Source organism: Mesoplodon bidens (genome assembly GCF_964165515.1).
Source record: "Mesoplodon bidens genome assembly, chromosome: 4".
NCBI lineage: Eukaryota > Metazoa > Chordata > Mammalia > Artiodactyla > Ziphiidae > Mesoplodon > Mesoplodon bidens.
Genome location: NC_138160.1, coordinates 148,299,420 through 148,313,903, shown reverse-complemented (window position 1 = coordinate 148,313,903; position 14,484 = coordinate 148,299,420). Strand labels below are relative to the sequence as shown.

Sequence of the window (14,484 nt, the reverse complement as noted above, 5' to 3'; positions counted from 1 at the left end):
CCGAACTACATACACCCACATGGAGGTGCCCTTCACATCAGGAATCAGCAGGCTGCTGGCCGCAGGCCGGAGCCGGCCCCGCCCCTGATTGGCAAATAAAGTTTTATTGGCACCAGGCCACGCCCATCTGTTCACTGAATCACTGTGGCTGCTCAGTGTTAGAAGGATACCGAGAGGACAGCTGGGTAACTGTGAAACAAACCGTGTGGCCCACAAAGCCGATAATATTTACCATCTGGCCCTTTGCAGAAAATGTTTGCTGAGCCCTGTTCTTCCTTGCCTCTGCGTGTGTAGAAAACTTACCATCTTACCCGTTTTTAAGTGCACAGCTTGGTGGCATTAAGTACATATGTATTGCTGGACAACCATCCCCACCATCCATCTCCAGAACTTTCTCATCTTCCCAAACTGAAACTCTGTCCCCAGGAAACACTGACTCCCCAGCCCCTCCCCCAGCCCCCAGCCCCCACCATCTACTTCCTGTCTCTATGGATGTGACGACTCTAGGCACCTCCTATGAGTGGGATCACACAGGACTTGTCCTCTTGTGTCTGGCTTTTTTCACCGAGTATAATGTTCTCAAGGCTCATCCATGTTTCGTGATGAACGTCTTTTTTGGTGGCTGAGTAATACTCCATTGTATGTATTGTATATAGACGTGATTACTGGGGCAACAGTGTCCTGAGCATAGGTACAGCAAGTGCAAAGGCCCTGGGGCAGGACCATTCCTGGTGCATTTGTGGCATTGCGAGGAGGCCAGTGGGCTGGAGTGGAGGGAGAGAAGGGAGGAAGGAAGCATTCAGGGCATGGCCGGGAGTGGTGTGGAACTGGTGGTGTGTATTCTCTGTTGCTGGCAGCCATCAGAGCTGAAAGCACTGGAGCCACAGGCTTCGACCTATGATTAGGAATCATCACTCGGGCAGCCGAGCTGGGAATGGACTGCAGGGGGCAGCATAGCGGCAGGGAGACCAGGGAGGAGGCCGATAGGGGCGTTGAGGGGCAAGGGCCCAGGGCTCGGCCCTGGTACAGTGATGTGATTGTTAAGAAGTAACCTGCTTTTTGTTTTGTTTCTTTTTTATGTTTTCTTGTTTTCCATTTCTTTGATTTCTGCTCTTTTTTTTCCTTTAATATTTTTATTTATGTAGTTAGTTAGTTATGGCTGCAGCATGTGGGATCTTAGCTTCCCGACCAGGGATCGAACCCATGCCCCCTGCAGTGCAAGTGCGGAGTCCTAACCACTGGACTGGACCGGACCACCAGGGAATTCCCTGGTCTCATCTTTGTAATTTTCTCCCTTCTCCTTTCTTTGGGTTGATTTTGCTTTTCTTTTTCTAGTTTTTTTTTTTTTTCTTTGAGGTAGCAACTTAGATTATTGTAGGTCTGCTATAAACATTTATTTATTTATTTATTTTTAAACATTTATTTATTTATTTTGGCTGTGCTGGGTCTTAGTTGTGGCATGCGGGATCGTTTAGTTGTGGCGTGCGGACTTCTTAGTTGCGGCCTGTGGACTCTTAGTTGTGGCATGCGTGTGGGATCTAGTTCCCTGACCAGGGATCGAACCTGTGCCCCCTGCAGTGGAAGCCAGAGTCTTAACTACTGGACCACCAGGGAAGTCCCACTTGGCATACATTATTGACCCTTGAACAACTCGGGGGTTACAGATGCTGACCCCTGTGCAGTTAATAAGAACCTGAGCATTAACTTACAGTCTGCCTTCCATCTCTGCGGTTCATTGTGTCCGTGGTTCTGCATCTGAGGATTCAACCGACTGGGGATTGTGTGGTACTGCCATATTTACTATTGAAAAAAATCTGCCTATAACTGGATTCATGCAGTTCAAATTCATGTTGGTCAAGGGTCAGTTGTATTTAGACCATTTACATTTAAGGTAATTATTAGTATGTTAGGTCTTGAGCCTGCCATTTTGTTATTTGTTTTCTATTTGTTTTCTCTGTTTCTTTTTCCTGTTGCTCTTTTTCTGTCCTTCCTGTGGGTTATGTAAGCATTTTTTAGGAGCTTATCTTGATTTATTGATGGTCTTTTGGAGTGTATTGCTTTATACGGTTTTCTTAGTGGTTTCTCTGGATTTTCCCATATAAACGTGTGACATACGGGTATCTCTTTTCCCACTTTGAGGGAAGTGTGGAAATCTTTCTTCCATTCACATTCCTTTATAGTCACTGTCTTGAGCATCAGATGGTGTTATGGTTTTTATTTCAATCATCATATATGATTTAGAAAAGCTGTAAGGAGCATAATTTATTGTATGGACCCATATTTCTGCTCTTTCTATTCTTTCTTCCTTCTTTTTCCTCCAAGATGCTTTCCTTTTTAATTTCCTATCTGTTTGAAGAACTTCCTTCATTATTCTATAAAGGTGTGTTGGCTAGCAATGAATTCTTTTAATTTTCCTTCATCTGAGATTATGACCACCGCCGTTATATTGAAGTAACTCCCAAGCATCGACTCATTGTATCTGTTAATATTTTCAAGTATATTTCTTCAAAATGACTCTTTTAAAGGGACATAGTTTTAATGCTATTATTACAACATAAAAATTAACTAATTTCTTAACATATAGCCAGTCATTGTTCAGCCTTCCAATTAGCTCACTCTTTTTTAAAATTATTTGTTTAAGATCTAAGTAATGTCCACAGATTTCAGTTAGGTTGGCAGATATTTCTCTCTTTTTAAAAAAAATTTATTTATTTTATTTTTGGCTGCGTTGGGTCTTCACTGCTGTGCGCGGGCTTTTCTCTGGTTGCAGCGAGCACGGGCTTCTCACCGTGGTGGCCTCTATGGTTGCAGAGCACGGGCTCTAGGCACGCGGGCCTCGGTAGTTGTGGCTCGCAGGCTCTAGAGCACAGGCTCAGTAGTTGTGGTGCATGGGCTTAGTTGCTCTGCGGCATGTGGGATCCTTCCGGACCAGGGCTCAAACCCTTGTCCCCTGCATTGGCAGGCCTACTAATTTATTTGTTGGGGAAGCCTGGTTGTTTGTCCCACAGAATCTGCACAGTCTGGATTTCCCACCGGCATCCTCACAGTGTCATTTCCTCTGTTCCTCTGTCCCTGTGTTTCCTGTGAACTGGTGGGTAGATCTGGACCTTCCCATCTGGCTTCACAGCCACGAGCCACACGTGCTGCCTAGCCCTTGAAATGTGGCCAGGACACATTAAGATGCGTCGTGAGTGTAAAATGCACAATGGATTTCAAAGATTTAGCACTGAAAAAGAATGCAAGCTAGCTTGTTAATAATTCCTTAATGTTCATTACATGTTGAAATGATATTTTGTATACATTGGGTTACATAAAACATCCTCAAATTGATTCCATCTGCTTTTACTTTTTGAATGTGGTTCTCAGACAGTGTGAAATGATACACCTGACTTGCATTTGCTTTCCCTAGATGGTTGCCGATGATGTAGGTGGTGGGATGATCCCTGGGGTCGTTTTAACTTAGAGGAGATTTTGTATTTTGATCAGGCCTTACTTTATTGCTTTTGCCTGTTGGGCCTTGTTAAATGGGCCTTGTCTACCCGCAGGTTAGAAATGATTCTCTCAAATGCATCGCGTGATGAAACTCTGGTTTGTCTGTTGTTTTCACCTTGTTCCTGATTTGGTAGGACTTGAATTTGCAAGGGCAGTAGCTAATCGAGTTCACAGTGCCCTGCAAAAGCCTCTTCTCTGATGCAGTCAGAGGCGGGGCTGTTCACGGGCTCTGAGAACTGTGTTGACGTGGCGAGGCCTTCTCGGGCGGGCGCTTTGGCAGGGCCGGCCCCCTGGGATGTCCTAACGGCCCGTCTCTCACAGGGACGATTCTCTCAACGACTGTCGGATCATCTTTGTGGACGAGGTTTTCAAGATTGAACGCCCTGGCGAGGGGAACCCCATGGTGGAAAACCCGACAAGAAGTGAGTTCCGATCCCGCCCCTCTGCGGTGGGCGGGCAGGGCGCCCAGTGTGGTGGGGTCTTGCTCGAACTGACCCCATCCTCCTGTGTCCAGGGAAGAGCGGGCCCTCCTGCAAGCACTGCAAGGACGATGAGCGGAAGCCCTGCCGCATGTGCGCCTGCCACCTGTGCGGGGGCAAGCAGGACCCCGACAAGCAGCTGCTGTGCGACGAGTGCGACATGGCCTTCCACACGTACTGCCTGTGCCCGCCGCTCAGCAGCATCCCCACCGAGGAGGAGTGGTGAGTGCCCGGAGGCTGCCGGTGACCACGCGATGACGGTGGGGGGCGGGTGCGAGGCCTGGGCCCTGGCTCCCTGCAGGGAGGAGGCAAGGCGGGCAGGAACGCAGTGGGTGTCCCCGGCGCTGGAGGGGACGGTTGTGACGCTCGGCTGTGGTCTGAGGACCCCGACCTGCTAACGGCAGTGGCTGTCGTTTGCACTGTCCCCTCCCCGTGGAGATGGGGAAACGGAGTCCACGGCAGGGAGCAGGTGCCGTCGAGCTGCCCTGTGTGTTTGCCACGTGCCGGCTGGACTTGGCCTCACTGTGGGAGGCACTGCCATTACCAGCGGGAGGCGGTCAGGGTCCGCCGTCCACCACGGGCGCCACCCGCCACACACGGCTACTTCAGATGTGGTCCGTGCGACCGAGGAACTCGCTTTCTTATGTCACGCTCGTGGATTCAAGTTCAGCCCCCTGCCGCCGCCCCGGTCTCGGACGCACAGGACGGCAGGGGGCCGGAAGGAGGTGGCCGTGCCGTCACGGGCAGAGGGTGACGTCCCTGTGGTCGCAGGTACTGCCCCGAGTGCCGGATCGACTCCAGCGAGGTGGTGCAGGCAGGCGAGAAGCTGAAGGAGAGTAAGAAGAAGGCGAAGATGGCGTCGGCCACGTCGTCCTCGCAGCGGGACTGGGGCAAGGTGAGGGGGCCCTGCGCCCCGTGCGCCCCTGCCGCCCCCCACGCCCCCGCGACCGTTCACGCTGCTCTCCCCTCTGTTTTGGAATGGACAGGGCATGGCGTGCGTGGGCCGCACCAAGGAGTGCACCATCGTGCCGTCCAACCACTTTGGCCCCATCCCAGGCATCCCCGTGGGCACCATGTGGAGGTTCAGAGTCCAGGTACCTGCAGACGTCGGGCCCCGGCCTTCCAGGAGCCCCTCCACTGGGGAGGGCTGTCCCAAGGGCAGGAGGCTGGGGATTCACGCCAGGTCCTTCCCTGGTGTGTCCAGGACTTGGTCTCTCGGGGGCAGAGGTTCTCATAACAGGAGCGATGCTTTCAGTGGAAGAGTCAGGCGCTGGCTCCAAAGGCGGGAGCGAGGAGGGCCGTCGAGCAGCGGCTGGTCCAGGAGGTGCCGCTTATTTCTCGGTGGTGTTCACAGGTCAGCGAGTCTGGGGTCCATCGACCTCACGTGGCAGGCATCCACGGCCGGAGCAACGATGGGGCGTACTCCCTGGTCCTGGCTGGAGGGTATGAGGACGATGTGGTGAGTGTGGGAAGCTGGTTTTGCTTTTATGTAATTGTGGCAAATACTCAGTGTAAAACTGAACCATCTTAATTATTTTTAAGAGCACAGCTCAGTGGCATTAAGCACATTCACACTGTCATGCAACCATCCCCACTATCATCTCCAGAACTTTCCCAAACTGAGACTCTGTCCCCAGGAAATGCTGACTCTCCATTCCCTCCCCCAGCCCCTGTCCTTACCATCTACTTCCTGTCTCTGTGGATCTGATTTCTCTAGGGACCTCCTGTGAGTGGGATCACAGTATTCGTCCTTTTGTGTCTGGATTATCTCACTGAGCATCATGTCCTCAAGGTCCATCCACGGTGTAGCGTGTCAGAATCTCCTTCCTTTTTTTTTTTTTTTTTTTTTTTGAGGTACGCGGGCCTCTCACTGTTGTGGCCTCTCCCGTTGCGGAGCACAGGCTCCGGACGCGCAGGCTCAGTGGCCATGGCTCACGGGCCCAGCTACTCCGCGGCACGTGGGATCTTCCCGGACCAGGGCACGAACCCATGTCCCCTGCATCGGCAGGCGGACTCTCAACCACTGCGCCACCAGGGAAGCCCTCTCCTTCCTTTTTAAGGCTTAACAATATTCCAGTGTGTGGACGGGCCACATTTTTGTTTATGCAGTCATGCATCAGCGGATGCCTGGGTTGTTTCCACATTTTAGCTACTGTGAGGAATGCTATGAACCTGGATCTGCAAAAATCTCTTTAAGTCCCTGTTTTCAGTTCTTCTGGGTATAAAGAAGTGCGATTGCCGGATCACATGGTGATTCTGTTTTTAGTTTGTTGAGGAACCTCCATACCGTTTTCCACAGCAGCTGTACCATTTTCCATCCCCACCAGCTGTGCACAGGGTTCCAGTTTCTCCACATTGTCACCGACACTTGTTATTATCTGTGTCTTTGGTAGTTGATCCTGACATCCTGATTCTTTGATGGTTGACATCCTGACGGGTGTGTGTGGGTTTGTTTTGAGTGGGTCTCTCCTCTCCTCTGCGCGGAGGGTTCAGCTTGCCCTCCGTATCTGTTTCAGGACCACGGGAACTCGTTCACATACACAGGTAGCGGTGGACGAGACCTTTCCGGTAACAAGCGGACTGCAGAACAGTCCTGTGATCAGAAACTCACCAACACCAACAGGTTTGCAGAATCGAGTGTTCCTATTTCTTCACCAGCACATGTCTGTCTGCCTTGTCCTCTGGTGGCTTCACAGGGGAGGGGATGGGTCCCGTTTGGGGCTTTCATGTGCAGGAAGTTAGATTCCCATTAACAGTGTGATGGAACGTAGGGACCACGAATGTCCATCTCTTCCCTACTCTGTCCACCTGTGAGTCATTCAGATGCACTGAAGCAAACTTTTCCCCCAAAAGGCCAGATAGTAAACGTATTTGGCTTTGCGGGCCGCACGGTCTCTGTGGCAACCACTCAACTCTGCCGTCATAGCACGTGAGCAGCCACAGAGCACATGTAAAAGAGTGTGGACAGCCCTGTTGCAGTAGAACTTTTATCTGCAACACCACGAGGTGGGCAGGAGTTTGCTGAGCCTCGATTACAGGATGGGATAAAGCATAAACAGCATCACAGAGCCCAGAGGAAAAGACAGAGATTTGATGACCTAAGTATTATAAATTACACCAATAAAACCCATAAGTACAATGAAAAGGCAGGTGACTCTTGGGGGAAAAGTCTGCCACAAACATGACACCTGATGATGGTTATGCCCTTATATGTAAAGAGCTGTGTTGCAAATCAATAAGAAAAACTAACAGAAAAAAGCAAAGGACATGCAAATCATTCTGCCAAGTAACACAGATCTACAGTGGCCATGAAAATTTGTTCACCTTTAGTGATCAAAGAAATACACATTGAAGTAATGATGAGATACTATTTATTTACCCTGTAAAGTTGGCCCCAAATTCTCCAGTGTTGAGAAATGCCAAGGCATAGACTAGCGTTCCACTGTTGGTAGAAATACAAATTCGTATTTCTTACTTTCCAGAAAGCTCTTTGCCTAAATATCTTTTTTTAAGAAAGAGGGAAGGGTTCATTTTTGTGCATGTATTAGTCTAGTAGAATACTTAAATTTCACTAGCCATTTAAAAAATCTCATTTGGGGGACTTCTCTGGTGATCCAGTGGTTAAGACTCCGTGCTTCCACTGCAGGGGGCGCGGGTTCGATCCCTGGTTGGGAAACTAAGATCCCGCGTGCCATGTGGTGCAGCCAAGAAAAAAAAAATCTCATTTTCGGAGGAGATTTAATAGTGTGAGGAACTTCTCATGAGCAGTGATAAAAGTCCGGACTTAAAACTCTAAGAAATCCGTTCTTTAACAACTGCCATCTGCACGGGAGAACAGCTGTGCGGTGGCAGCTCTCTTTCTTGTTCACCTGAGGAAGGCGGCGGCATTGCATCAGATGCTGAGCTGACCTCCGGTCCACCGACCCCAGGCCGCTGTGCCCTTTGTCGGGACAGGCCTGCCGGCCCAGCCTGCGTTTGTGTGCCACCTGCTTTCTCCTGGGTGACATCATCCCCCACATCGTTGTTAGTGTCCTGTGGCTCTAGTACCAAAACACCGCAAACTGGGTGGTTTAGAACAACAGGAATTTATTCTTGCCTAATTCTGGAGGCCCAGAGTCCAAAGTCAAGGTGTCTCGGGGCCGTCCTCCATCTGGAACCTCCAGGGGAGGGTCCTTCCTTGGTGTCCCTTGGCTTGTAGATGTGCCACTCCGACCCCTGCCTCAGTCTTCATGGGGCCCTGTCCCCTAGTGTGCCTGTTTTATTTTTTTATTATTTTTAATTTTTATTTTATTTATTTATTTTTTTAAAAAAATAAATTTATTTATTTACTTTTGGCTGCGTTGGGTCTTTGTTGCTGCACGTGGGCTTTCTCTAGTTGCGGCGAGCGGAGGCTACTCTTCGTTGTGGTGTGCGGGCTTCTCATTGCGGTGGCTTCCCTTGTTGCGGAGCACGGGCTCTAGGTGTGCGGGCTTCAGTAGTTGTGGCATGCAGGCTTCAGTAGTTGTGGCCTGCAGGCTCTAGAGAACAGGCTCAGTAGTTGTGGCGCACGGGCTTAGTTGCTCTACGGCATGTGGGATCTTCCCAGACCAGGGCTCGAACCCGTGTCCCCTGAATTGGCAGGCAGATCCTTAACCACTGTGCCACCAGGGAAGTCCTAATTTTTATTTTTAAATTATTTATTTTTTAAAAATTTTCTTCTGGGCTTCCCTGGTGGCGCAGTGGTTGAGAGTCCGCCTGCCAATGCAGGGGACGCGGGTTCGTGCCCCGGTCCGGGAAGATCCCACATGCCGCGGAGCGGCTAGGCCCGTGAGCCATGGCCGCTGAGCCTGCGCGTCCGGAGCCTGTGCTCCACAACGGGAGAGGCCACAACAGTGAGAGGCCCGCGTACCGCCAAAAAAAAAAAAAAATTTTCTTCTTGGGGCTTCCCTGGTGGTGCAGTGGTTGAGAGTCCGCCTGCTGATGCAGGGGACACGGGTTCGTGCCCCGGTCCGGGAGGATCCCACGTGCCGCGGAGCGGCTGGGCCCGTGAGCCATGGCCGCTGAGCCTGGGCGTCCGGAGCCTGCGCTCCACAATGGGAGAGGCCACGGCAGTGAAAGGCCTGCGTACCGCAAAAAAAAAAAAAAAAATTTCTTCTTTTTTTTTGGGCCATGTCTCGGTGCGGCTTGTGGGATGTGGGATCTTAGTTCCCCGATGTGGGGTCGAACCCGGGCCCTCGACAGTGAGAGCGCTGAATTCCCACCAGGGAACTCCCTCAGTTTCCCTTTCCTTATAAGGACACCGGTCATTGGGTTCAGGGCCCACTCTAATCCATTCTGACTGCCTCCGAACTTGACTTCATCTGCAAACACTGTCTTTCCAAAGAAGGTCACATGTTCATGGGGCAGGGGGCTTGGGACGCGACCCCTTCTCTCTGGGGGACGCAGTCCAGCGTGTGGGCCCGGCTCTCCCCACAGGGCGCTGGCTCTGAACTGCTTTGCCCCCATCAACGACCTCAAAGGGGCCGAGGCCAAGGACTGGCGGTCAGGGAAGCCGGTCCGGGTGGTGCGGAATGTCAAGGGCCGCAAGCACAGCAAGTACGCCCCCATCGAGGGCAACCGGTACGACGGCATCTACAAGGTGAGTGGGGGCCCCCGTGCCTGTCCCCCGCCCCTGGCCCCCAGGTCACTGACCCCACGCTTCTTCCCGCAGGTCGTGAGGTACTGGCCCGAGAAGGGCAAGTCCGGCTTCCTGGTGTGGCGCTTCCTCCTGCGCAGGGATGACGTCGAGCCGGGACCCTGGACCAAGGAGGGGAAGGACCGGATCAAGAAGCTGGGGCTGACCATGCAGGTGCGTCCAGGCCTGTGCTCACAGCTGGAGCTTGTGCCCAGGGCCTGAGCGGGGAGCCATGCTCCCTGGGGTTTTTCTCATCCCGGACGATTTCCAGGCTGTGAGCTGGTGACACCTCGCTGGCTGTACCATCCCTGTCCTTCAGCCAGTGGATATAGGGGAGGGCAGGTTCGCCTCTTTGCTTTTGTGATGTTAGAGCTGAGAGCTGGGCTTCCTTATCTGAGCTGTGTTTGAAGAGCTTATCCGAAATCAATCTGGAGTCCTGTCTCCTCTCTCTTGGCCAGTCCCCTCCCATCCCCTCTCCTCCTCCCCCTCTTCCCTGTCTCTTTGTTTTTTTGTTTTTCTGGGTTTTTTGACCGTACCTTGCAGCATGCAGGATCTCCCTGACCAGGGATTGAACCTGTGCCCCCTTCTTTGAAAGGTGGAGTCTTAACCACTGGACCTCCAGGGAAGTCCCCCATCTCTCTTTCTCCTGTCTGTCCATCACCTCTCCCTACCCCCAAAGCAGACAAACCAATAAAATTGGTCTAAATATAGAATAGAGCAAGGTCTAAATGTAAAGATAGGGTGGACTGATTCCCCGGAGCAATCACTCACCTCTTTATAGCAGCAGAATCCTCCATCTTCAAGAGTTCACCCAGTGTGTGCAGAGTACGGCTTTTTTGCACTATAATTATGGTGTTTTCTGTTCCTCCTGGTGATCCGATTTCCAGCTGATAAGTCGTGGTGGGACTATTTAAGGAATCTTAATTGCGGTTGAGAGTCTGATAGCACCTACCCCGCCCCGGGAGGCCACAGAGAGTTGCCTTTTGAACACACTGGTTGTTCCACAGGGAATTTTATTTTATTTATTTTTTCATTTTTTTTAACATCTTTATTGGAGTATAACTGCTTTACAATGGTGTGTTAGTTTCTGCCTTATAACAAAGTGAAGCAGCTATACATACACATATGTCCCCATATCTCCTCCCTCTTGCGTCTCCCTCCCACCCTCCCTATCCCACCCCTCTAGGTGGTCACAAACACAGGGACTTTTAGACGCGGAGGAACTGGGGAGAGAGAGCCGTGGGTCAGGCACACTGTTTTATTTAGAACTTACGTCTTCGTTGCAAGTTTGTGTTGCTAGAAAAGCTTGAGGGTTTCTTGATGAAACACTGGAGAATCGGATGTGGTTGTAGGTGCCTTAGAACCCCGTTTCTAATTAGATAATGCCTGATGAGGCTCAGAGGAGTCCAAGACCCATCAGAATCGGGTTGTGGAGCTAAGGCCCTGGGCCAGTGGTGGGTAAACAAAATCTTCCTGGGGCCGAGCCACGCCCATTCAATCCCACAGGGGCTGGGCCGGCTTTTGTCCCCACAGAGCCCGGAACTTTTACTGCCTGACCCCTGGCTGGAAAAGTTTGCCTACTTCTCATTGAAATGGAAAGCTACCAAGACTGTCTTGGGAGTTCCCTGGCCGTCCAGTGGTTAGGACTCGGCGCTTTCACTGTTGAGGCCAAGGGTTCAATCCCTGGTCAGGGAACCAAGATCCTATCCTACAAGCTGCGGGGCACGGCCAAAAAAACCCAAAAAATAAAACAAAAGGAAAAAGACTGTCTTCTTGGCTTGATCTGATGGTGGGCCTCTACCGTGCGTTATCTCGCGTTATCTCGCTCACTGCCGCTGTGCCATTAACGTTTGTTCCTGTGAGTTTCTGTGCTTAGTTACTGCTCCAGAGTTAAGTTGGTGGAGGCCTCTGAGCTGAGGCCAAGGGAGCACAGAGTCTGTCTCTGGGGCCCGGCTGGGGACCGGGTAGGGGTGACTGTCCTGTCTTCTCCTCCTCGCAGTACCCAGAAGGCTACCTGGAGGCCCTGGCCAGGAGGGAGAAGGAGAAGGAAAACAGCAAGAGGGAAGCCCTGGAGAAAGAGGACGACGGAGAGGAGGACTTCACGTCCCCCAGGAAGGGCAAGCGGAAAAGCAAGTCGGCTGGTGGGTGTCTCCACGGCCGTCCTCGTACTTGGGACCCCATCCTCGTGCTCGGTGGGGGGGGGGCTCCACCCTCACCTGCCCTGCTCTGTCCCAGGCGACGGGTCCTCGCGAGGGGCACCCAAGAAGACCAAGGTGGAGCCCTACAGCCTCACCACCCAGCAGAGCAGCCTCATCAAGGAGGACAAGAGCAACACAAAGCTGTGGACGGAGATCCTGAAGTCACTCAAGGACGGGCCGGTGAGCCCCCCTACCCTCCCCGGGGCCTGGCCGGGGCCTCTTTCTTTCCATTGTGATAAAATAGAGAAAACATGAAACTGACCATCTGAACTATTTAAAGTGCACAGCTCAGTGTCATTAAGCGTGTCGTGCAACCATCCCCACCATTGTCTCCAGAACTTTCTCATCTTCCCAAACAAACTCTGTCCCCATGAAACGCTGACTCCCCAGCCCCTGGCCTCCACCATCTACTTTCTGTCTCAGTGGATCCGACTCCTCTAGGGACCTCACATTGAGTGGAATCAGACAGTGTGTGTCCTTCTGTGTCTGGTTTCTCTCACTGAGCATCATGTCCTCACGGTCCATCCGTGTTGTGGCAGGTGTCAGACTCTCCTTCCTTTTTAAGGCTGCGTAATATTCCACTGTACAGATGGAATTTGTTTATCCATCATCTCTCAGTGGACCCTTGGGTTGCTTCCAGCTTTTGGCTATTGTGAACAGTGCTGCTGTGAACACAGGTGGGCAAGTCTCTGCGGCCCTGTCTTCAGTTCTCTTGGGCATAAACCCAAAAGTGGGATTGCCGGATCATAAAGTCATTCTGTGTTCAAATTTCTGAGGAACCGCCAAACCGGCGCTGTCTTTTTTTTGATCCTCCTGCCTTAGTGGGGTGAGTGACATTGATGGGTCACTGGAAGTGAGTGGCTCAGCGTCCTCTGGCTGCCCCTGCCTGGTGGGGATTGGCTGTCCATGGCTCACGGTCAGGGTCAAACCAAGATCCTCTGAGCCCTGGGCGAGCGGCCCGTTACTGCTGACGTCCTCTCCTTCTGGACTCTTCCTCCTGGTCATGCCATTGCACGGCCTCTGCCCTCGTGGGTTTCTCTTTGGGGAAGTACCTTCCACCCCAGCCCTCCTGGCTCAGTCTCCCTCCGGCATGAAATCACTGGCTGCCCTGACAGGTGAGCCTTTAGGGGTAAAATCCAAGTGTGGGCAGGGCTGGTCCTTCTGGAGGCTCCAGGGGAGCATCGGTTCCCGCCTTTTCCAGCTTCTAGAGGCACCACATCCCTGGTTCGCGGCCCCTCCTGCATCCTCACAGCCAGCAGCGCAGCATCTCCCGTCTCTCTCTGTCTCTGACCCTCCCGCCTCCCTCTTATAAGGACCCTGTGATGACGCTGGGCTCCCCTGGGGATTCCAGGGTCATCCCTGTCTCAAGGGCCTTAACCCCACCTGCGAAGTCCCCTCTGCCCCATGAGGTGACACGTCCACAGGTCCCGGGATTCGAACGTGGACATCTTAGGAGGCTGTGATTCAGCCGCCCCGCGTCCTTCGGGTCTCTCTGCTGACAGGTCACCTTCTCCACGGGGGGACTCTGACCGCCCTCCTTCTGGGGCTCCCTGCTATCCTTTTCCCAGCATTGCTATGACCTTTCTGTCTTTCACCTGCTTAATCTCTGGTCTTCCCTGCTGGGCCCCAGGCTCCAAGAAGGCAGGTGTTTCTCTGTCTCATCCACCGCTGGAGCCCGGGGTCTGAGCAGTGGGCGGCAGGCAGGCAGTGCTGTGTGTCGCAGGGCTGGGCTCTGTGCTGAGAGAAGCGCTGATGGAGTGCGGTCTTGATCTCCAGCCTGCGTGTGCTCTGGTGCCAGAGGATGAGATTCGGGCCAGGGCGAGGGCTAAGCAGGGAGTCTGGGGACCCGTCGTGCTCGTTCACTCTGGGGAACTGAGCCTTTGCGGGGCTCATGCACCCTCTCCTCTGCTTCCAGAAATTCCTGAGCAAAGTGGAGGAGGCGTTCCAGTGTATTTGTTGCCAGGAGTTGGTGTACCGCCCGATCACGACCGTGTGCCAGCACACCGTGTGCAAGGTGAGTGGGCACTGAGGGCCCCGGACGGGAGGTCCTGGAGGGGTGATCGGACCCCCGCTGCCAACCTGGGCTTGCCGGTTTTGCTTCTGCACCTCCCGCCCCCGGCCCTTTGAGGGGCTTGAGGGTCTCTTTTCCGGGCGACCTGGGTTACAGTAGCACCCCAGCCTTAATCACAGGCGCCCATCACTTGCTTCCTGCTCCCCACCCTCCTGGTGCCCCGGAACCCAACGCAAACTCCTCACCCAGCCACTGCCCACCCTCCCATCGTCGCGAACCGCCAGCCACACCGGCCCTCTGCTGTGCCTTCAACAGGTTGGCGCCTGCTTTCCTTAGGGGCCACGCACTGGTCCTCTCCAGCCTCTTAGGTGCCTGGAGGTCCGGTGTGGGAGAGGATGGGCTATTGTCCTGGCCTGGGATCTGGTCATACTAAATGATTAAGTGGGCTGGGCTGGTGAGGCATGAGGCGCTTATCCCCTAGAGGAGCAGGGAGGAAGGCTTCCTGGAGGTGGTGGCATTAACCTGCCACCTGAGGCGGGCCTTGGGGCAGCATCCCAGGTAGGCAGAGTGACCTGTGCAGAAGCTTAGACCCACAGGCATGTTGGAGTAGCCAGGGCCTGTTGGGGAAAAGGGCAGGGGAGGGTGGCCGGG

General features: G+C 53.0%; 1 protein-coding gene across 2 annotated transcripts in view; it reads left to right on the top strand.

Moving 5' to 3' along the window:
- UHRF1 (ubiquitin like with PHD and ring finger domains 1) overlaps positions 1-14,484 on the top strand; it is a 32,583-nt gene that overhangs the window by 13,778 nt on the left and 4,321 nt on the right. The window contains exons 6-16 of one of the 2 annotated variants that reach the window (XM_081231159.1): positions 3,814-3,914; positions 4,007-4,193; positions 4,743-4,866; positions 4,958-5,065; positions 5,326-5,430; positions 6,488-6,594; positions 9,426-9,588; positions 9,661-9,798; positions 11,624-11,765; positions 11,860-12,002; positions 13,738-13,836. In XM_081231159.1, coding sequence (XP_081087285.1) covers positions 3,814-3,914; positions 4,007-4,193; positions 4,743-4,866; positions 4,958-5,065; positions 5,326-5,430; positions 6,488-6,594; positions 9,426-9,588; positions 9,661-9,798; positions 11,624-11,765; positions 11,860-12,002; positions 13,738-13,836 — 1,417 coding nt within the window. Of the gene's footprint in view, positions 1-3,813; positions 3,915-4,006; positions 4,194-4,742; positions 4,867-4,957; positions 5,066-5,325; positions 5,431-6,487; positions 6,595-9,425; positions 9,799-11,623; positions 11,766-11,859; positions 12,003-13,737; positions 13,837-14,484 lie in introns of both variants that reach the window. The other variant, XM_081231158.1, reaches the window with a different exon arrangement.